The 24,205-nt window shown below is 36.8% G+C and overlaps 1 protein-coding gene across 4 annotated transcripts in view; it reads right to left on the bottom strand.

Annotated features, from left to right (window-relative positions):
* Window positions 1–24,205, bottom strand: part of LOC100645197 (protein couch potato) — a 198,179-nt gene that overhangs the window by 75,084 nt on the left and 98,890 nt on the right. For all 4 annotated transcript variants that reach the window (XM_048407170.1, XM_048407172.1, XM_048407171.1 and 1 more), the window contains exon 3: window positions 2,192–2,245. In XM_048407170.1, coding sequence (XP_048263127.1) covers window positions 2,192–2,245 — 54 coding nt within the window. The remainder of the gene's footprint in view (window positions 1–2,191; window positions 2,246–24,205) is intronic.

Raw genomic sequence — 24,205 nt, 5'->3', positions numbered from 1 at the left:
AGAATCATGGCGATGCGAGCCAGTGCACCGTTCTACTTCGACTTTTGCATTTATCGTTACAGAAAGTTGACTATATTTTCTCAAGTCGTACGAATGTGTTACGGCAAATAAAGATGAAACTTAATTAATTACGAAATTAAAGGAACGATAGATTTAAAAGTTAAAGTATATCGAATTTAGGTTCTGAAAATTACACCGCTGTGAGTTTCAGTCTGCCGTACTCATCGTGTATCATACGAAAATAATATAATTTTTTATTAAAAATTCATTGTTCGATTAAATGTTATATTTTGTAATATTTTTGTAACGCGATATTTAAATCATCCCCTCCTGTACGAAGCAACAAATACAGATACGGTACAGAATGGCGTGGTAATATCCGAATATCGAAACGACCGACTACGTGTCCTCGTACGTTTGGTCTAAACTCATCTCGATACGTTAAACGTTATAGATAGAAATATTATCCTAGAAGAAATGCGACAGGTTGATGGCGCCATTATTGGAGCCATGAAATTGCGTTTAACGCAGTTCGTCGTCGACTTATCCGCGTGTTATCGCATAAAGGAGAACGTAAAAGAAGGAGGAGGATGAGAACGTTTAAGCGAGCTGAGTAATAATTCCGAGACAAGGCGACCAGTTTTTTCTCGAGAGAACACCGTTAAATTATCTTTTCTGCCCTAACCAAAAGCTCTCTATGTTTCTTCCCCGGTTCGGATGACATTATTACAGGATCTCGTTTTGTCTGGATTTAATTACCGAAAAGTGCGCCAAAGATTCTGATATTCCACGCTTCTGTTCAATAATACAATTCGAGAAAAATATAGTTCCGTCACTCGTATAATTTTTTCACGACGAATAAATGGAACGTAAAATGCCTATACGCCAATTTTTAATGTATTTTGTAACGTATTAAGTATGACGTGTTATAAAATAATATATTCGTAATGTATGTTTCTAACAATGGGTTAGAAAAATTGAGAATTTCCGTGCGAATAAATTATTACAAACATCCAAGCCAATGTGATATTCGTTTTGTTAATAGGTTAACGTTTCGTAGGTCAGTGATTTCACCGAGAAGCTATTTTATTTCACTTCCTCCGAGTTTGGAACGAGATTACCGTAAATCCTTCATTTGCCGAGTGTTTGTCCTCTCTTGTCGAGCGTCTACGATAACTACTTTTATACAGGACGTTATTGATCTTTCTTATTTGAAATTTTTACATTTGCGCCGTGCTCGGGATGCCTTACGAGGAAATTCAACAACATTAGCAGCACGTTCGATAAATCGTACCGATTACTAAGTAATAAATAAAGATCTTATACTCTATAGAGTAGATCTTTCCGATAATTTTTCATATTTACGAGTCCAAGTTTATACGATATTTTTGTTTTCATTTTTACTCATATCTTTTTCGCGCAATATTTTCGCTTTGTCGTAATCGTAAAAATATCGCGCAATAAAAAGGAAATTTTTCCATTTTCGAAAACCATTATTTCTCTTAAAACGAATCGCAATAGGAGTTAAATAACTGTACTGGCGGAAAATACCGACAAAGCTCATAGAGCTCGCATCGTAAATCTTTCATACATAACAGACACATCGCAAAAGAATAAAACGAGAATTCTCGAAAATGTCTTCGTTTCTTTCCGAATCGACGAAAACGAACAAAAGGCTGGAGAAATCGTCGAAAAAGGAAAAAAGAAAAAAAAAATAATGACGAATTTTCCTCGAAAGCAGACGAACCACTTTCTCGATGGTAGAATTCGATTGAAACTTCCGGTACTCGGGGCAAGTTTTCCCATCAGTTTCCTCACCAACGAATAATCGCACGAAAATCTCGACACTTTGTCGACCCGTTCCATCGATCGATGGAAAAATCTCTCGAATAGGTAAAAGGGAATCGGTGTATTCGCGAAGGAATACCTCGATTTTACCCTCCTAACATTTTTCTCCTTCTCTCGATGTATCCGCTTCCCTTCCTTTCGTTCGTTTCCTCGATAAACGCGTATGGAGAATAGCTGGATGGAAATCTAGAACAGATCCATCGTTCGCGTTAAAAGCACGCGATAACGTTCTATTTTTTATTTTCGTTCTCGCTTCTTTTTCTCTTTTTTTTTCATTGTTTTACACACGCCACATAGGCGAAGGATGAAATACGGCTGGTAATTTGAAAAAATAATGACTCACCGACGCTGTTTTCCCATTTTTGCTTGTAACTTTCAACAGGGACCCCTCGTACCCCTGAAACAGAACGAATTCCCGAGCGTCATTACAAACGAAGAGATAAAGAACGGAATATTTTGATGGAAGCGGATCGTCCTGCGTTGGACTGGTAATTGGCTTATACGTTAATCAGGGCTGCTTTAATTTTAGGATTAGGATGTGATCTTCGGCGCTTAGGTTGGCGAAGGAAATTGGCGATAGGGATCGTAGTGGAAAAAAATTCGTAGAAAGTTTATAACGTATATATTTAATTTAAAGATTAAGAATATAAAGATAAGAAAATTCTGAACAAATAAGTTATTATGGCTGAGGATGTTGGTAATAGGTAACGGTTAATAGTTTCCGTTGATAGTTAACAGTTTAGTGGTAAATTCATTGTGGCCTCCTAAAATTCTGAAAAAGGTAATCATTTTTAATTGCTGGTCGTTAATTTGAAAATTAGAAATGGTTTCCCGTCGATGTTCTACTCATTGGAAGGAAAGATCGTTTGTTTCCACGTTGTTATTAATCATCAAAAGCGAGTTAGAGAAAGTATCGTAACATCAAGTGCATATCGATATAATTACAATAATTAAAACGTATCGAAAAATAGGTTAAAGCAACGTATGCTTCGGAATAAGAAATAACAAAGTACTTATTTAAAAAGAAATATATAATCGATTGTAAGTGAATTCCCAAGTACATATTTCTAATTACTCTAATAAAGAAACAAAGTTTTTTAGAACCACGTTGATAAAACGGGAAGCTGAAAAAGGAAAAAATAAAATCTCTCTGTATAACTTTCTATTTCATATTCACTGGATAAAATCACAGCCGAGTATCGTGCGTTTAATGCGACTTTTAAAACATTAACACGAACGAACGATGATCACGAATTTACGAATCTATAAGAAGGCGGTGTTCGCATAGCGTGATCATCAAAGTGTTAAGTACGAAACCAAGTTACTTCAAAGCAAAAGCGTTTGCTCGTAGACGGCGAATGAGAATCTTGGAAATTTGCATATCTGCTGTACAATTATCTGTTCTACCGTAGCTAAAACGTAACCGAATAACTCGAGCGCAGCAATTTTAGGCAAACACGTTCGAACGAAGATTTCCTATGAATTCAACGTTGTTTCTAATTTCCTTGCTCGTCGTTGTCCTCGTAGGAACGTTACCGAAGAATATATACAGTTTAATTAAAATGAAACAACCAACGAGTCGCCTGTAAGTTGCTTCAAAAAAAAAAAAAAAAAAAAAAAGAAGGAAGAAAAGAAAGGAAGAATATTTCTATCGTAAGGGTTGTAAATTTAGGTCTAATTAAATTTACATAACATTGTATCCTTTAAGAAATTATTATATATGAGTAAAATTATGAATCTTTTAAGAAAGGATGGTAAACGTTATTTTACGCGTAAACGACTTTACAAAGAAATCGTCACGCTTTATATGTTTCACAATCAATATCTATTTCAAATTCTACTTTTAAATTCCATTTCAACCTGTAACAGTTTTTCGCTCTTACTATTTTACATACGACAGATAATATCGAAAGTGTCGTAAAACTCTGTACGGTACAAATATGCGTCGAGCGTTAGCTCTTTTCTATATCTGGTTCATATTTCTTAATATCTACCTGCGCTTCATTTTCATCTATTCAAAGGCGAAATATACGAAAACATCTTGTCTTGGACATTGAAAATTGCACCATTCTTATGGCCAATCGTTTTCGATGCATCGATTTCGCTTTCTCTCTTTTTATTCATTTTCTTTCCAACTCGAGAGGAAACTTCGTTTCGAACTCACGTTCTAGCAAAAGCAAATTACGCATAGCTCGATTTAATAACTAATTTTTTATTCAAAATCATAATCGAATTAAAAAGTTCGACAAAGTGTCCATCCCTTTTGATAGTTTTTAATTTGTCACGCTAGAATTATTCTCCGTAAAAAGTCTCTTTTTTCCTTTACAGAATAGCTCGTGATTTCTATCAACAAACGATTCGATCGATACTCGATACTTGAATTAAATCACGATCATTAATGCTAATTTAATCCTGAAATGCAGGCACGGTTATTGAGATCTTGGTTGGTTTCGTTTGAAAGCGCGATAACGAAGATGCCTTGAAATGCTTACGAGGGACGTCGTTCGAGTGTTTCGAATCGATTTCGCTGAATAAGAAAACTTAACAGCCGCGATTTCGAAATCGTCAAGAAAAGAAGAATCGAAAGATCGAACAAGATATTATTTGCAAATGTATTTATTCCTGAAGGACTTACGACGAATAGAAAAGTGGAACAGGAGCGCATTCATTAGGAGATTTTTTACTTTACGTTTTTCCAAGCTCTTGTCAACTTTTTCTTAGAGTAATAACCCGTGGTTTAAAAATTGTCAAGAAAAGAAAAATTGGGAGATCGAACGAGATCTTATTCGCAAATATATTATTTTTGCAGAATTTACGATCGATGAAAAAGTAATATAAGAGGATTTTCATCGGGAAATGTCGCGGTATTTCATATTTCTTCGATCAAATTGTTTCGCGAATAATAAATTTTGCGTCCTTGATAGATTCTTTCTAAACTGTGAAATTTAACCAGCTTTCTCACGACTGAGAGAAAAAACAGGAAAATATTTTCATAAACTCATAACATACGAGGAAAGAATTATAGTAAAAGAAGAAAATGTAGGTTATTATAAAATAGAGTAATTATCGTTAATTTTGAGAGGAATTATTTTATTTCGTTAAGGTGATTTCAAAGCGTTTCTTACTTCGATAGGATGCCTTTTAATACGTATATCTATTTGAAAATATCAGCGAGACGAAGTTGGAAGTACTTATGCAGTTTATTCACTTTGCCATTGCTACTGAAACGATAATCGCGAAAGATATTTTCAGTAAAAGGACTTCTTTCAGCAAGGGTATCGTAAAATCGTCATCTCCTTCGAACTCTGACCTAGTAAATAACTTTATCTCAAAAACGAAAGATCGAAGATTCGTTTTGATAAATAAAACATCCGTACACCTGACAAGCGAGAGTCTGCTTGTTTCATAAATAAAATATACGATAGACGGAAAAGCTCGCCTTTATCTTTTCTTTTGCACTCATTCCATCTCGTGTCGTGGTTAGGAAATGATAACGGAAAATTAACGTTACAACGAGAAATCATAAAATACGCGTTCTTTAAACGTTATTACCTTCGTATGATATTCGCTTCTTCGCGTCGTTTTATCATTTCTAATCCGTTCTTTTATTGACAAAATCTTGCGTTCTTGACAAATTCTTTCGACTTGATAGCTTTTTTCAAAAAGAGGAAAATATTTTATTTTATAGTCGACTTTGCGTTTTCATAGAACCCTAACGCGTCAAAGAAAAATTTCCTCTGTAAATACCGCGTCTTTCCATTTATCACCGCAGTTTGTAAACTAGAAGATTCTTGATCTCAAAACCATCACTTTTATAAATCCTACACTTTTCCATACATTTTTGCATTCATTCTATGCATGTTTCATTTACGAAAACTCCGTCCATTAAACAAATTTTTGGACGAGGCTATCCAAAAAATAAAAAATTTTTAAATAAACCCTCGCTATTTTTAAATTCCTGGAACTATTAATTTTGTCATAAAGATATTACAGATGGACGATCGTTGTTCGTTTCATACAGATAAGCGAACGATCGATGATTAGAAATCTAAAAAAATAAATTTCACCGGAAGCCAATGACAACACGGCCGTATTTCCCTCGGTTTTTTCGAGTTAGTTTGATGGATCGCGTTGTCCTTACTCGTCACGTTCGTCGATCGGAATTTATCTCTGTTTATTTGGCGAGGAAAGTAAGAAGAATGTCGTAACATTGATTCGCATGTCACAACATGGTCGAATAAGACGAAAATTTATCGGTAATGTGGAAAATGTGAGATTTTTTGGCACCTTTGGTCTTCCTCGACCATTTTCATTTTCATTCGCGCGCTTTATTCGATTTTCGATGTAACACGTCTAGTTTTTAAACGCGGTGCCAATTGCTGACTATTCCTTGAATTTTTAAATTTACTACTTGCCAGATCACATCGGTCAGATTAGATGTTTAATGTTTGTTTTTTATTTTTAGCGTTACAATTAATTATTCAATTTAATTTCAAGATTTGTAACATTTCTGTTTGTTCCCGTATTACGATGTAGTAAATTAGAATAAAAAGCGATTATACGGTCACAGTGTTGCGATTAAGGCGGGAAAAATTACCGCGAATACAGTTTGTAGTCCTTATCTCCGACAATTTTCTTTTACAAGCAGCGAAGCATGCTTATGCATATTCATTTTGAATGTCGCTGTCGTGCTATAAATGACTGAAATCGTAGCACAATAAATCGATTTATAATAAATTTATAATTATTTGAAAGACTCAAGTGGAAAATAAAATATGGAAGTTTTATAGAATATCGATTAAACAATTCCACAAATTTTTTGGTTTTTCAAATTTTTCCCTCGTCAAGTAGAAAATAAATAAAAACGTCGATGTATCAACGAATCCATTCCTTTTTCAATCTTCAGTTTGTTGGTCAAGCACGAAATATTCAACGAAAATGTCGATTCATTAACTTCGTGATATACGAAAGCTTTGTTCATTCATAAAATACGAAACAGCAGAAATACCGATGCATTAATCTTACGATCTTTTATTTTCAAACTTTTCCCCATTCATCAAACGCACGGTAATCAACGAAAGTGTAAATTCATCGATAATCGAATTCTTCGCCAATCTGTCGATCGTACGTTGATTCGTCAAACACGAAATATTCGATCAGACGCGACAAAAGTGTCGATATATCGCACGTTCGAGTAATTATCTTTCTGTCTCTTAATCGTTTGGCCGTTTGTCAAGCGAAAAGCATTAAACAAAAACGTCGGTATGTGGATCACTTACTGCCAGCCGATTCTCTCGCACTCTTTCGTTTATTTGCTCGATCATCAAATATGAAATATCTGACAAAAGCATCGATGTCGTTACGAGTGTTTAATCGACTCCTTATTAGAATCAATTTTGACCAACTTCTTATTAAAATTCTAAATCAGAGAAGCTCTGTTGACTTTTTATAAAAGAAGGGAAAGGTGCAAGAAGATAACAGTAGAAGCAGAAATATTATCTGTTTGATGTACACGGTTTCCCGAGAAATAGGCGATAAATTAAAGAATAGCTACGATAATAACGATGATCAAGTTACATCAATTTCCTATAAAATATATACACATACGTGTACCGTGTATTACAGGTACATTTGAAATATATAAAATTATTTAACGTAACTTGCTCGTTATTCGCATATCTTTACGGTATTAAATCGTTTACTTCGTCGCTTGTTATAAACGTTCTAATACATTAGAAGACCGAATCCCGCGAATACCGCAACATCAACATCATCATCGAACATTTTCTTTGCTGCTGCATCAAATTTCAAGAGACAGGACGCGACTCAGCGACACCCAACGATATGCAATTACTTCGTAACTGGTAGAACACGATGTAAGAATATTCCAAATTTCCTAAAAGAAACAAATCTTTCGCATATGGAAGTATGCGAAACTGTAACAATGGCTAACGGCTGCCTGATTATTTACAGAATACATGTAATGGTAGTCGGTGATGTTCTATCAAGAGATGCGACGATAAACGGTAAATAAATGAAACGTAGAAAAGGGAATCGACGTGCTTCTCTATGCTTGATCGATATTTATCCGTTATTTATCCGAAGTAATTTGTTTGCCGTTAAACAAACACGATAGCCAAAAGTTAGGTGCTTGAATAAAGGATACAACGACGAATAGAGAAACGAGATTTCGCCCGGTTGAGAGGAAAAGGAGTATTTATTTCTTATTTACCAGCTAGAATTAGCACGTTCTACGAATAATTCAGTAACGTGCCTTTGTTGTTTGCGTCTCATTCGCAACGCAGCAGATCTCGTTTCGTTCTCTCGTTTATCTTTTGCACAGTCATAAATTTACGATCAGCTTTGTAATAGGATTCTTCCATAGAATAATCCCGTGCGTCGTCGATTAATAGTCGAAAGCAATTTTAGTCGAGTCGAATCTTGAAAGCGCGGTGAAATTCATCCCAGCATCCTACCGAATTCGTAGCGACTTTTAATCTCTTCGTGTCGAAAATCAACGGTGTTCACCCCCTTGGATATTAAATTGTGTTCGACATTGACTCTGCTACGTTTCGTTACGAAAAGTATAACGATTATTAGTCCGCAGATATTTCTAGAAACTCATATTTTTACAAAGGCAAACGAAGGAATACGATCTAAGTGGAAACTTCCTTTACCTACTAAATGTTACGATTAGACTGTGCACTTTTGTGCATTTTTGAGAAATCGAAGGATATAAAAGTGCGTATAATGCGTATGACACGCAAAGATACACGTAGTATCGGAAATAGAGCGATCGTTGTAATATTTGGTGGATGAAACAGAGTTTCATTTAAATTTCATTTCTTTGGACACGCCGTGAAATATATAGAAACGCATAAAAATCCGCGGTCTAACAATTAGAGTAGCTGTCGAACTTTGAATATTCGTCGAATATATTTTTGCATGTTACGCGCAATATGTGCATTTTTCGCATTATGAAATCTACCACGAATGCGTAAAAGTCTACGGTCTAATAATTATACATTTTATATAGTATGGAAGATTATGGTAAAACGGTTGGGTGTTTCGTTAAAGTTAACTGGATGATGTTCGTATTTAATCTCTCGACGCTCGAGTCGTAGAAATAAAACTCGATAACAAGCGAGAAAGATATAAAGAAAGAAATACGCACGTAAGAAATACGATACAACGTAACGAGTGTCCAGCCACGTAAATCTCTCGTGCACTTTTTACAAATTTCTTACGAGGCAAATTTTTGGTACAATAACAGATACACCATGGACCAAATTTTGCGATCCATTTTCCAACTGATTCCGATTGCTCGCGATTGATCAGTATAATGCATAATTCGTACTATATTTTTTGAAACGATTTCAGTTACGCGTCTGTACGAGGGTAGATTGGTAATCGAATTTACTTCGATTTAATTTACCAGGAGTTAATTTACATTTAATTGAATTAAATTAATCACATTCAATTCGATAATGTTTTATAAATTTAAATGTAAATACAATTATCAAGCTTCCTATATTTTATTAATCTGTAAATCGATATGGTGGATCTAATTAAAAGAGTATTACTTCTTTGTGTAATATTTTACAGAGTGGTCCGTAACTGGCGGTACAATTGGGTACAGGATGATTCTCCGAGAAAGAATAAAGCGAAAGCATAGAATAACATTTTCTTTTAGAGAAAAATAGATTTGAAAGTATATCGCGTGCGTATGTAACTAAGCACGTTCAAGCTTTATTTTTACAAATTTTATTTCACAATTTTGATTTATTTTCGAGTTATAATAACCTGTTGCCGATTGTTTATTCATACCTAGCTAACCTGTAATTATCGTTAGCGAAGTTCAAGTATATTATTCAAACTCGATTTTTCCAGAAACGAAGCGAACAATTATTTTTCCACATAGAATCATCCTGTATCTAATTGTACCACCAGCATCGCAACAACAAAATTGTACTTGTTACGGAGCAGCCTGTATAGTAATCGCGTAATATAATATTCTTCTTTGGATAACACGAATCGATGGTATAACAATTTTTAGAAACAAGAATTACGTCGAGAAAGATGAAGATAAACAAAGATTATTGTTGTAATTCTCCGTTTACGATTTTTCATAGATGATAACGCGTTAAGAGGATATCGCGATTTCTACTTATTCGTCGGCTCTAAAAGCGGGCAGCGTTTCGTAATCGAATAAAATTGCCAATAACAAATCGTGACACGAGAATAAAAGGTGAGGCTGATATAGAATTAATGTCAGGCCAAAGTTCCTTTCCTGAAATCCGTAGCCGAGATTTCGTTTGTGTTACGTCTTAATATTTCCCAGCTCTACGCGAAGAACAAGGTTCTACGATCTATATAGATTGGTTACCACAGTTACCTAACCCGAATCCGATCGAATTACGCCGAAGAGAATTGGACAGCGGACGCAAGAAAATATTATCAAAGTCGAGGGGATTCCTTCGAGAATCTTGGGAGGACACAGGCAAATGTAAACATTGGACGGGGCGAGGGATTAAAAATAAGAGATCGAAATTATCGTAAAGCAAACGAAGTTGCAAATGTTAGCAATTCTTTGAAAGTAGAAACAAGTGACGAGAAGCAACGAAAAATTCTACATATCGTAGAGTTTTGATAAGTTTCTGAATTATTTCTGCCAAGTCTTTCGATTGTTGCTTCAAAATTTTGAAACGCAAGAAGCCTATTTTTTCTTTCTCGATGGTAAAAAGTAAAAAGTGATAGAGACGCGTTTGACTTTTGAGTGAAGAAAAATGACCGCGACGATCAAATTCGCAAGCAAAGAAGACAAATAATCGAGTTACACGAACGAGGCTACCGCTATTCGTGGGTTTCCAGTGCGATATTACTAAATTCAAAGTCAATAAGAATTTCAAAATCTTCACCTCGATTTACGTAACTTCGAAAACTCTTCTCATCGATATCGATATTTCCATACGAGATCTACGTAAAAGTCAAATCGAAATCGGATAATCACGGTATACGAGTTAAAAACATCGAAATATCTGAAAATACGCTATCAATTTTACGTCAATTAAATCGTCTACGTATCATCAAACTCGTCGACGATCGAAGAAAGGAAAACTCTTATCGGTATCGACGTTCCCATAAATAATTTATAAAGAAGTCGAATCACAATCGGGCCACCACAGAAATCGTTAATCACGACATTACGCGAATCAAAGGTCGACAATTTTAAAAAACTTTCCTCATCGATATCGACATCTCCGCGAAAAGTTGATTGAAAAAACCGGATCGAAATTAGACAGGTGGAGAAATCGTTAATCATCGGGGCCTCTGGTCGTAGACTGTGAAGGTAAAATCAATACGAACTCGGTGAAATCTGTTAGGAATATCGCGTTGGCTAGCTAGCCGTTCGTTGATACGTGTATGCAACGCCAGCCTAAATAGGTAGCGTGATTTACGGTTATTTATAGGGGACCTTAATATCCCCTTCATAAAACCTTACAGCTCGGTTTCGTTCGATCGAACTTCGCTAAAATTCGTCGTTCGAAAATCTTCGATCTCCACCGAAATCGGACTAACGAGTTTCGTGCCGCGTGGCTCGTAAGCGAGCTGCTAGAAGAAAAGATTTTCGTCATTCTCCGTTGCAGTATTGAAATATGTTTTCGTCTAAAATTCTTTCGTTACGTTCGTATATAAAAAGAACGCTCGCGTATAAACATTTCATCGCAGACGCAATACCAGAAAAGAACGTTACGAATAAACTATTTATTTACTTAATTCGTTAGAGACTAAGCGATGCTTTCTTGTAACGTTATAAATTCATCGATTTTTGTTGCATATTCCGAAAACATAAAGGAATTGTAAAGTCTAGTTGGATTATGAAGTAGCGGAGGGAAGAGTACCGAACGAATCTTTGGAATTCCGTATCTTTCGTAGCGACGAATGCGTCGACGCGACGATTGGCCCTTGATGAATCGAGGAAATCATTATATCTTTCCGAAGCCTCGTATATTCGAAATTTCACGATAGAAATTTATCAAGTTTGAAATTGCCACGAAATATACGTTTCCCATGGTACGCGTCACCTATAAGTCGTAAGATGTTTCGTAACACGTGGCACACGATTCAGGAGTGGATGAGAGGCGCAAAAACGACGAAAGAAAGTTGATATAAACAGGTGTCCTGTGTAACCTTGTTCCAAAGTTATAGCCACTTTTGTGTTACGATAATCCGCGACAGCTTATCTTCGCAGAAGATGCTCGAGACGGTGATCCTCCATCCGTATACGAGCTCGTAGTCGTCGTATCATCGAGAGTTTCCCTATCTTTCAAGAATTCCACGTGTACGTCAAAATAATAGGCCGGCCGAGGATAGCCATTTCGAGCACTTTCCGTGAAAGTAAGCAGTTGCGAATCGTTGGAACGCGAGAGTGGCCATAATTTTGAAACAAGGTCGAATAAGTTTTACACGAACGCGTTTTCATTGTTTTCCTACGCCTTGTTGCGGCTTATCGCGACAAGAAAAATAGCTGTAACTTCGAAAGGTCGAATAAGACGCACGTTCGTACGATCTTCTTTCGTTGTTATTCTTCTGCCTTCCGACCACTCCCGAAATGGAACGTTCCACGTGTTACCAGATACGTTCTATATACGAACGAATCCATCGGATCGATAAATAAAAATCGAAGAGAGGAAATCACGATATCTAACAATTGTAGAGGTCGAGAGTTGATAAATTGAAAAGGAAACGATGTTGGAACGAACGGTATCGATGGTCACTCCCACGGACCTGATCAAAGGATGCGGCCAGCCGGTATAAATATTGCAGCTGGACCTGCTGACGGATATTGAAATACCGAGGCGGCTATGCAGAGGAAAACTGGAGCAAACCGCGCGAATATTTTTAAACCTCGATACCTTCTCGACGACGAAAGTATTCCTTTCATGGTGGGACGAGAACAGGGAGGCGAGTCACAGAGTGGCTAGAAAGGTCTCCGGGTTTAATGCGGCATGTAAAATGCAAATTTTAATATTCTAGGGAAATGTCGATAACTTCGACCGTTCGAAGGATATCAGATTCTTTTCTTCGTTTTCTCCCCCGCTATTTTTATTGCCTCTATCGTTATATTTTTGTCGATTATGCGAAGGTGAACGTTGAACGAAAGATCGGGAAAATTGGCTTTTTCAGATTTATTATCGCTTTTTTTTTATTATGCTATATTTTGCAGTTGACATATATTTCCAAGTATTCTCGTTCTTTATTGTGATTTTAAAGTTCAAGGCACCGAGGAAGGTGATGAACGATGGATCAGTAAAGTTGAGATACGTAAGAGCAGAGTGCGTTGGTTGATTTTTATGCTGCTTTTAAGAATTCACAAGGGAAGATCCGCAACCCGCAAATTCAAAAAATTATGAAACTCTGGGGACACGTAGAGGATATATAGGTACGTATTACGTAATATTTTTTCGCTGTCCAAATTCACTCCGAGGGGGTGGAATTTACCCTCGAAAATTCTGGTGGTATCCCGATTTTGCGGTATAGTCCGTTACAACATTGACACATGTTTTTAAACAAAACGATAGTAGTAACTAAAAGCATCTCTTTTTATCCCGTATAGTTCTCAAGTTATAACGCAAAATCTGAAAATAGCTGGATCTTCTGGCATAAATTTCACCTTCTTGGAGTGAATTTGGGCGACCAAAAGATCCTGGATAATACATACCTGTATATTCTCCACGTATGCTCAAAGTTTTATAATTTTTTGAATTTGCGGGTTGGAGATCTTCCCTCGTCGGTATATTTACGTTACTTTAAGTTGCGTTACGAATAACCTACAAAGCTTGGTAGCTAGAAGGGAGAATTGTATTTTTAATTCGAAGAGTTATATGTCCTTAAATTAACACGCGATTCTTCTTCTTCGTTTCTCCTTTTTTTTATTTAGATATTTCAAGATTTTCGATCGTAATACATTGCTGATAAGATTAACTAGAATTCCATTCCGATTCTTTCAGGGATTCGTTACCCAACATACACATAGAGTTACAGCGATATGTGCAAAATAAATAGCGCGTGTTATAAAATCAAATCACTGTCTCGATAAAAGTCAATGTTAATCCTGCCAAGAGCGTTTGAATATTTTTAGGAATTGGAAAAACGGTAGATCTGTAACCCGTTATATTCACAGATCAGGTAGTTCTAGGATGAACTCAACGTTTCACGATTGAACAGGCGACATTAGATAACCGAACAACTGCAACTCTAGAATTACCACGATCAATGTGGCCAATTTATAACTTTTTTACAGCAGTTTTATAGATTTATAAATAGATCGACTACCTTAGTTCCACCGTTTAATCTCTTCTTCGTCGCATTTACTTCCTCCTCTTTCGCCCTCCTTTTTCTTTCCTTGTTCTCACAATGCTCCTTAATCTCAACCAATCCACCACTCGTTCATCCTTTCTATCTCGCAAAATTCTTTCCACGGCTCTTTCCACGACTGTAAAGTCCTCTACCAAATGTTTTAACCGTATTAGCGTTCTTATCGTGTCACGCGTTCTTCAACGTCGCAGGAAAATTTACCTTGTACAAAACCACGTGCCACGTGAACGCAAAACGAGTCATTCACAGGTCAAAATGGTTTAACCGCACCTTTTGAAACGTTTTAAATCCGTTTCGCGGAGTTAACCCATTTCGCAAAGAAGCGGCCCCGACATTTTTCGTTACGAAAATTCTCGTCTATTTTTACGCCTAACGCGTGAATCGCGGATCTAATTAAATCGTTACCTTCTTCCCATCTCCATAACCTTCATAAACTGCTCGTATTCGGAATACCACGCTGCTTCTTATACCTCAACGTCGGGTAAAATTAGTTTCGTCGAAGTTGGGGTACGCAGTTTCCTAGATAGATTTAAGCTAATTCGAGGATCTGTTAGTCGAATGACTATATTGTTCTCGGCGAGGTAGATAGAGTTTGGAGAGATTTAAAACACGGCGGAACTGAAAGTTTGAAGAATATTCTCCCTCGATTTTCTGCTGGTTGAATTTTGTTGGTGTTTCTCGTAAAAGTGGATTATCGTTACGGTTATATAGCGTACATCGTCAAGTCGATGACTGATTTCCTTTTTAATGGTTTTTCATTCGCCATTTATACAATTAATCGAAATCAATTACGTATTTAGTCTTTGAAAAGTTATACGCCAAATGTACGTTTAAAATTTGGAGACATTGAACGTAGGTGAAAAAGAAAAGTTCTTTCGACGATTCGTATTAAACTTTGGCTGACTGTCCATCAAGCGCGGCTACATGGAAGCGCAAGCGCAATTTATTAGACGCGACGATACATGTACGCCGATGTTCGGTGTACGAAGCGTACAGTAAGATACATTTCGTCCCATTATTAAAAATGTCGAGCGACGAGGGAGCCACTTTCATCCTATGTTACCACATTCGACGACACGAAAAAGAGAGATTTTGGATTCATTCGAACAACGAGAAAAATATTAATTCCCGAGTGTTCGTCGTTGCGAGTGAATCGTCGGGGAATGATGATCGCGTGTTTCATACACTGCACAGATTGAGCAAAAATACACGTAACAGTTTAGTGCAATTTGCTGGATCGTTGGTTCAAATGCAAGATACAAATATTTGGTAATTTGTCAGCTCCGATGAAAGAATTTTAATAACATCGAGGTAGAATCGAGGAATCGGTTTAATAATACGCATACCTAATCTATAAGAAAATATAGTAAGTATCAGGCAAATCCATCGATTCCGCGTAATTACCTGGCTAACTAGCTTTTAAAATCAAATGTCGCTTTGGCAATGGGATTATCGTATTAACGATTAATAATAAAGAGCTGTATCAATCGCCTAACAACTTATTCATCTTATTTGCCGCTTCACTGCATGATTTCTCTGTTCTATTTTTTCTCGCCTATTTTTCTCGTTTATAGCTGCAACGTACGCTTCAGTATTGACAATGCCGACGACAATCGTTGTGACGAAAACGCGTAGCGACGGAAACGGTTGGCTGCTGTTCCCTGGACAGATACGCGTTACTTTACAATAATCGCCGCATGGAAGCGTACTGTTACTACCGCCAACGCGTCTATGAAGCAACTTCGTGGACAGTGGCCCTTGAACATCGTACGGCGAATTGAAAATCGTAGTAGCGTAGCAGCGTGGTATAGCAGTGTAAGACACGAAAAGCGTAGAATGCACAAAAATTATATTGAAAAGACAAAAATCAAACGTTTAAAGATTTATCGAAATATCTATATTCTAGAGTTTGGCATGTTTTTAATTTAACCCTACTGTTCTCCTCGGGTATGTATAACCCAATGGATGTTACATTTCGATAGACATATTATTAAGATATAAATATTACTTATATTATTATGAATATTATCTGTACAGGATCTAGAATATAGATAGACAGTATTTTCATTTTAATGATATATCCGTTGAAACATAATAATATCCATTGTGTTATACAAGTCCGAGGAGAACAATAGGGTTAAATTAAAAAATACCAAACTCAATGTATTACACGTATGTTCGTTATGTTTTTGCATTGTGACTAACAGGAACAAAATTTTTATAAATTCCATATCTTGTAACTTCCATTTTTATAGTCCCGGAAAGGCGAAGCAGGTGAGTTTCTTACTCAACCCAAATCTGTCAAAACGTGAAATTTTACAACAAACGCGCACAAACATCTGCTTCGAAACGTGAATTTTGTAACAGTTTCGATGGCAAAGTTGGCACGTCGCGTCGTCTGCGTCTACAACCGCAACCCCGCACAGGAAGAGCTCGATATTTCAGTTTTCATTAACACGCGTCCTCCTCGACGGAACACGCGAATATAACACGGGTACTCGTCAGTTTATTGTGCCACTAAAAGCCCGGGATCATGCCAGGGAACTGGTACAGTAGGATTACGGCGCGTCGAGTGCCAAGGTGCTGTATTTTGCCGATCTAAAGAGTAAAGAAAATCGCGTAACTTCCTGCGTATCCGATGTGGCGTCGAATTTCGAACGTAAATCTTTCGATCTTAATATGTTTTTGTTACGAAGAGAGTCGATGAGATTGTAAACAAGTGGCTTACGAACGTTTAAAGAATTATATACTAGCAGGTAGTACAATTTTGCTAAAAATAAGATGGTCGAGAATGGAATGTTAAGAAGTTTAACGTTCTTTCATATTTTGACGTTCCTTGAGAATTTCGTTCTTTTACGACGGGATGAATATACAGATTCCATGTTGTACTAAGTTGTATTTAAAATTATTGTTAAAAATGGGAGAATGAGATATTCGAAGATGGAATGTTAGGAAATTAACAACTACGTTCTTTTACAAGGAGGCGGATACACGAAGACTTTGCGTTAAATAACAAGATACAGCGTGTTAAATTAAGTTTAAGTCGACGAATTATTGTTCTAAAACAACAAATTATAGTTCTAATTTATAGTAGAAAGTATTTGTACACCATTGCGTTCGTTATTGTATTTATACGCTGATCGATCAGATCCGATTATAATAAATTTCGTATCACTCTTATATGATTAGAAAAATTTGATATACCATAGAAATGGAACGTAAAATCTAATAAAAAGAGGCTTCATCGGGAAATAAGAGACAAACAGATGCTTTTTGCCACTCGATTCTTCAGATTATACGCTTATATCGGATTAATTACCAGAGTTATTAACCTATCAAGGACTAACGTCGCGTTAACGCAACGCATCATTCGTAATTTTCTTTTTAGTCGATTCGTATTATCGAATTCTATTAAATTCACGCCGTGACTATGATAATGGATTCCATGGATCTACTCGGTACTATTCCTCCATATTATTGTTTCTTTCACCCAAACTCTACGATTGTACAAAGTTCGAAGAAATCGAAATATCTTATAGCACAGCGACGAAGTATCCTTTTCTCAAATTATAGAACTTTGTTCGTTGCCCTTAATTCGCGACTCGCTCCACTTACGTTTGTTTGATAAAGTTTTGTTTAAGTATTTCTCTTACACGTTATCCCGCTGCTGGGTCCTTAATGGATCAAATACAAATTACGTATAACTTTTTACTATTCTGCGTCTAAGACCGTATTACGACAATGAACAGCTGATGTTAGTTTCAATACCAAAGCTACTAAAGCTTTTTAAAAAGCGAAAGAAGAAAAAATCTACTCTTTGCAGGTAGTAGAAGAATCGTGAGACGAGTGAGACTGACCGAAGCGCTACATTAAATTATCGTGATTTTACTATTTCTATTATCACTGCTATTGCCATTACTATCAATATTTACTGTTGGTACGGTTCTCTGTTATTGACTGTTATTGCAATATAGAGCGTTTGCTAGATTATATAAATGTTCTTCGGGCCATTTCAGAGACGATATATCAAAAACGATTTTAATATATTACAACGCGAATAATACGCTGCGATCAGAAGTACAATATACGAGAATAGTCTCCGAATCTCGTTCGAACAGTTATTGCCGATATTTGTCGAGAGATACGTGACTAGGATGCCGTTTGTCTCTTAGTCTTTGTATATTATTGAAATATGGTGCCTGTGGAATTCAGGAGACACGCAGTTACCGAGTCAGAGACATTTGTTTGAGAAAACTTGGATTTTCAACGGGAAAGTTACGTCAATTCGAAGTTTGTAGATTCAGTGGGAAAATTTTCTTTTGCAGAATGAAAATGTAATTTCCAGATTGTTTGACCTTTTAAACGGCACGATATACAAATCCAAATATAATACGTTATATAATTATTGTACTTTTTTTAAATCCAAGAGTTTGCCTTAAACCGTAATTTTCTCGTTTTCCTCTTTTTTACGAACGAATTAACACGGTACGCACTTTTATCAAAAGCTCGATACCCGAATTCCGCAATTGCTACTTAAAGACCAAAAAGAAACCTTGTCGCAGCTAGTTCGGCTTCTATTTGTCGAAACGCGTGGAATTTCCCTGTAATAATTTCGGAATGTAACATAATCACAGCTCTGGTAGATACCACCACTCTGTTCTCACGAGCACCAGCGTGACGAAATTAGCTTTATTTTTAACGTACACACGTTTCGAGCAACGCGTTTCAACAATCGTAAAAGTCGATTCCCCGCAGGATTTTAACATACGCGCGACTATTAATTTCTCGAAACGCTTTGTCCATCCATCCTCTAATATTTCGGTGCCACTCGTACATAGTCCAGAGGCAGATTTGCGTGCCAAATAATAAATATATGACAAAGTGAAATTTTGTCTGCGCGTGAACAAACTCGAATCGCGATCGTTCAAAAGGTATACGCGCAAAGGGAAGAAAGAGAACGAAAGCTTTAACCCGCGTATAGTTGGCTGAAAGATCCGTGTGATTGATATGCGGATAAACTACTTCGGATGGAAAATCTGTTTAAATCAACTGAACGGCCATATTGGAGAACCGTTTTGCTAAATTGAAATTGCTCCGACCGGCGCATCTGAATCGAAAATCTAAATTAAAAAGTCATTTCATTTGTCTGCCGAATAAATATCGATTTTAGACGTAAAAGAGGGAAAAAGGAGTAAAAAAGGACGTATTAAAATTTTATATCGAAATGTGTGAATGAACGAGTGCGGCATATATTCGTGAAATATTTAAAGAACGAACCGACGACCCCGAGATCGATACTTTTGATTTAAGAAACGTTTTCGTTCTTATCGACCGTAAGTGTGATTTCCCTTCAACTTCTTAAACTTCGTAAAACGTAATTAACTTTGAAAAAATAAAAATGTAACGTTCCTAGAGAAAGGAAAGAAATAATAGGATTAACATAGAAATATACAACGATAAAAATTGCAAAATATTTGCCGATTAAATCTCACTTTCTTGTTTCCCAAGAAACTCGTTACTCCTCATCAAGCGAGCACATCCTTCTTCGCTTTCTATTCCCATAAAATCATATCACAACAATGCACGTGCCTTGTATTCTACCCGGCTGAACGCTAAGACAATAAAATCTTGACGTACAATACAGATTATGCGATGATTCATAATCCAAAAATATAACTTTGTCACTGTACTGGAACCAACAGTTATCCTATGACATTCTGTAACGATCGCTGTAACATCGTAGCGGTAGCAAACAGTGTATTCGTGACAATTACAATTTCCTAATTTCAATATTACGATGGCAGACTATAATCGATCGAAGCGTCTTTGTAGAAAATATCGTAAGTGTCGAGAGACAAGTTTCTCAGGCGGAAAATAAAACTTGCGCATTAATCTATTATGAGAAAGAAAAGCGTATCCGCAGAGAAGCCTGTACGTACTAGCTCCTAGTCGTAGATGAAACTTCGTGTTCCATTTATTTAGATAGACGGCATAGACAAAGGCCAAGAAACGATTAATTGACGTTTATTGGCACTTGTATCTTTCTCTACGAAGGCGACGTTGCGACACCATCTTCTAGCGTTACTAATAACTATTTAAAAAAGGGAAATCGCACACGAATTCTACGCTACGGTATTCTCGTTGCTACGATTTTCAATTCTGTCGCTTGACAGCGTTTTCTACGAGCATTCTCCCAATTATTTCAACGTAACGTTCGATAACGTAATTCCTTAGCTTTCGACGACGTTAATCGGCAATCCTCGAGTCACGATAAATAACCGCGGTCCGTTAGAACTTTCTTCTCTCTAAAGAAAACAAAATTTCGCGGTGTATACATTACCATACCGTCGAATAATATTTTACCTTTACGCAAAAATTTCAACTTTGCCCTAATTCCGTCTTCTCCGAGAATCCATATTCGCGCTCCTCCGGTAAATACTCATTTTCTTGCTTTCTACTTCCATAAAATCATACACCGTGTCCATCTCTTTAAAGGCGAGAATAAGCGAGCGCGAATGGAATTCACGAGCAGAGCAGCAGATCGAAAATCGTTCGACTTTCTACTCGCGAAGTGAAATTTAAGGCAACGGCCCTCGGTGGTGCGCGTTGGTCGTTGACTTCCGGCTCGTGTTTCCGCTTCGACGAGGAGCCAAAGCCGTTTCACAGCCGCAAAATAACGATGGCATGAACTTCGATATGTACCTACTTTGAATCCGAATCAAATCCAACGCTCAAAGTTCGCTTCGTGCGGTTCGAATACTGCTATTATAACCAGACTGTGGATTTTCGATAATTTTTATACATTTATGGGAAATTTAAAGGCGCGAAAACGTACAAAACGTACGCGCGTAATGTGCAAAAATATAAAAAATCGGAAGCAAAGTATTTGCTACCGGATTTAATAAATAAGTTTTTTTAGTTGCGTTAATAAAAATATAAAGTCGCATGAAAATCAAATATCTTAGCATCGAAATGGCGAAATTTAAAATCGCAGAAAGATACGAATAACGAGTTACCACAAAATTGTATTAAATTTATATATGTCGGATATACGTAATATTTTGTATACAATTAATTTAACATGGTTACTGTTTAAACTTTCTCGCGATTTTAAAACGTAGCTTATCACTTATTATCCAAAAAAACTGCATGCGTCGAATAAGTAAAATTCATGTTTCTACCGATAGTTTCTACCGCGATAACCGTTTTAATATATTAGAAAGCAATTAATTAGGAACAAATATATAAATCAGTAATCCATCGAACATCGCGCGTACTAATAAAAGTTATTCCAAATTTGAAAAAAGGTGAATATAGGAAATGTTTTTAATTTTAGCCGCGAAATGCTGCTTCCTATTGTGCCACTGTGAACTCGTTGTTTGCACAATGGACGAGAAAAAAAAGAAAGAAAGAAAGTCTTTCACCGACGACGATAACGAATCGCGGGCGGTAGATTTTTCGATAAATCGGTTGAAGTGGTCGTTATTTCATCGACGAATCCGACTATGAGTTTCCAGCGTACAAAATACGCACAATACGCAAAAATATAAAGGATATTCAAAGCGAAGTATTTGTTACCAGATTTAATTTAATTTAACGGATGATATAAATCTTTACGTAGATTTTATTCCATTATGAGCTAATGGACGTACGAAATTGCATAAAAATCCACAGTCTACTCGTAACACATAGTGTTCGATTTTCGCAAGCTGTCTTGCAATTTTGGAAGGAGCACTTGCAAATTTCGTAAAATCTGTACAAATCTTACGTAAGTATAATATTCTGATGTTGGAATTAATGGATATTCTGACAGCTACCGATCGGAGTCGTGAGAGTCGAAAAGCACTACGTATCCTATTTATGTGCTTTTACAAGATGGACTTACTCGATTTTCTGCACGAAGATTACGATAGAGAATTTCGACGATAACCGAGAAAAATTTTAAGAGAATGGGAAATTTCTGGTAAAATGCTCGTGAAGCATTTCGAATTTTACTATTCCATGCACGAGGGTTGTGCAGACGGCAGAGAAAGGGCAGCATATTTGGAATAAAAGTTTGTTTAAAATGAATATAAAATTACAGCAGCAAGAGCGGGAACAAATAAAACCGTAAATATCACAGGAAGACTAACGAACTTTTACATTTCAGATTCGCGGTAATAGCGGAAAACGAAAAGTATCCGAATCTTTGGTCTAATTGGAAAACGACGTAAAACAAGGATGTTGTTACTGCGTAGATAATTTGAAATAGCGATATTCCTATTTACCTTCGCTATACAGGCTGTCTCCAACCAAACTGTCGGTATATTCTATAGGCCAGGATAAGAAAAAAATGTCATTGGAAGCATCGTTAAAGAGTTATAGCAAAAAAGAAAGATATACGAAATGAGCGGTAACGAACGTAGATTACCACGGTACAAAGTGTGAACAGATCGGAGATACTTACATCTAGTAGTAGTCTGAAGGTATCCGACTACTACTTCTGCGGCTCCAACTTCAACGACTAACGAACGAGAACTCCAAAGAACAATAAATTCAATCTTTTCCTCCTTCGAATCTTGTACCGACAGAAACGGCGAACATTTCGAAATGGAGTTTTAGTCGGAGTTGTAGAAGCATTACGATACCTTCTGTCTACTATGAAAACGTTACCGCTCGTTTCCTATATCGTTTACTTTTTCTTTTCTATTCGTTACAATTTCTCAACGATATTTCCAATGGCATGCGTTTATGCAACAATTTTTCCTTATCTCGACCTGTAGAACATGCTGGTAACGTTTAGCTGGGACACCCTGTGTACAATTTCAACGGGTAGATAATAAAATTATTTTCTTACGTCATAGAATCTACTTGCAGTAGTCACAGGTGTGACCTTTGTTTTTATATTCGCGAAACTGACACGAAACCGTGGAATTAACGTGCAAATAGTAGTAGATCAAGCGAATTGCTCTAAAGTTTCGATAAATTTTAATCGTGGCTGAAACGATTGAATATCTGAGAGCTTTTGCAAATTGACGTTCCTTTAACTCTGTAGATCGAGTTGGTAACTCAACTTTTCGATCATCGTCAAATTCCTCCTCAAATTCGCAAACGTCACTGGTTAACAGTCCATTCGTCTTTGCTATTTGCGGTGTTACAAATTAGATAACGTTTTTCTAGATGTACATCGGTATTCCAAGTTACCGATAGTATTCCAAATATTCTGCGCTTCCTCTGATAACCGGCTTCACGTAACAAGCGCATTTTGAAAAGATTTCTTTGTTTGTAACTGTAGTACGTATACTCGGGCATTTATCTCTATAGGTACCACCCCTATTTGAACACTTATGGACATACATTTCCGCCGCGAGTTCGCATAACCATCGTTTCGCTATGTCCTTCGAGTCGCCGTTTCTCGCGAGATGTTATTCATCCAAGAACTCTTTCGATCTTGCAAAAGAAAAGAAAAGAAGAATGAAAAAAGAAAAAATTGGCAACTTGCATCGATGCGTCGATCGCTTTCAACGAAGACACGTCTCTCGAGGTCCTTTGTAACGAGAGACGGGCGGTCAGAACACTTACGATCGCATACAGTTTCTCTACCCGTATTGAATTCCCGCACTCATCGTCTTACGAACGATTCGACCATAAGGTTGTTATCGTTAATGCAAACTGCTGCAATTCGACGGTGGATCTCTTTTCGGACGAACGTTTTCAGCATCGGAAAAGCGCAAAAGCGTAAAAGCGCGACGGACGGCACATCGTCACCGGTGAGATCTTCGAATCGCGTCGCTATTTTAAACGTTCGAATGGAAACTTCGGCGATGTTACTTATTTAAATGGCGTATAATTTACGTCGACACACGAACGAACCTAGGTGACTATAAGCTTCCACGAGCAAGCTCTATCGTTCCATGTAGCCTGCTACACGTAAAACGTTACTTTTTGGATGACTCCCTTAATTTTCGTGCCTTCTGTCTGTTTCACGATTCGTACGAAC

Source organism: Bombus terrestris, chromosome 7 (genome assembly GCF_910591885.1).
Source record: "Bombus terrestris chromosome 7, iyBomTerr1.2, whole genome shotgun sequence".
NCBI lineage: Eukaryota > Metazoa > Arthropoda > Insecta > Hymenoptera > Apidae > Bombus > Bombus terrestris.
This window is presented reverse-complemented; position numbering and strand designations above follow the sequence as displayed.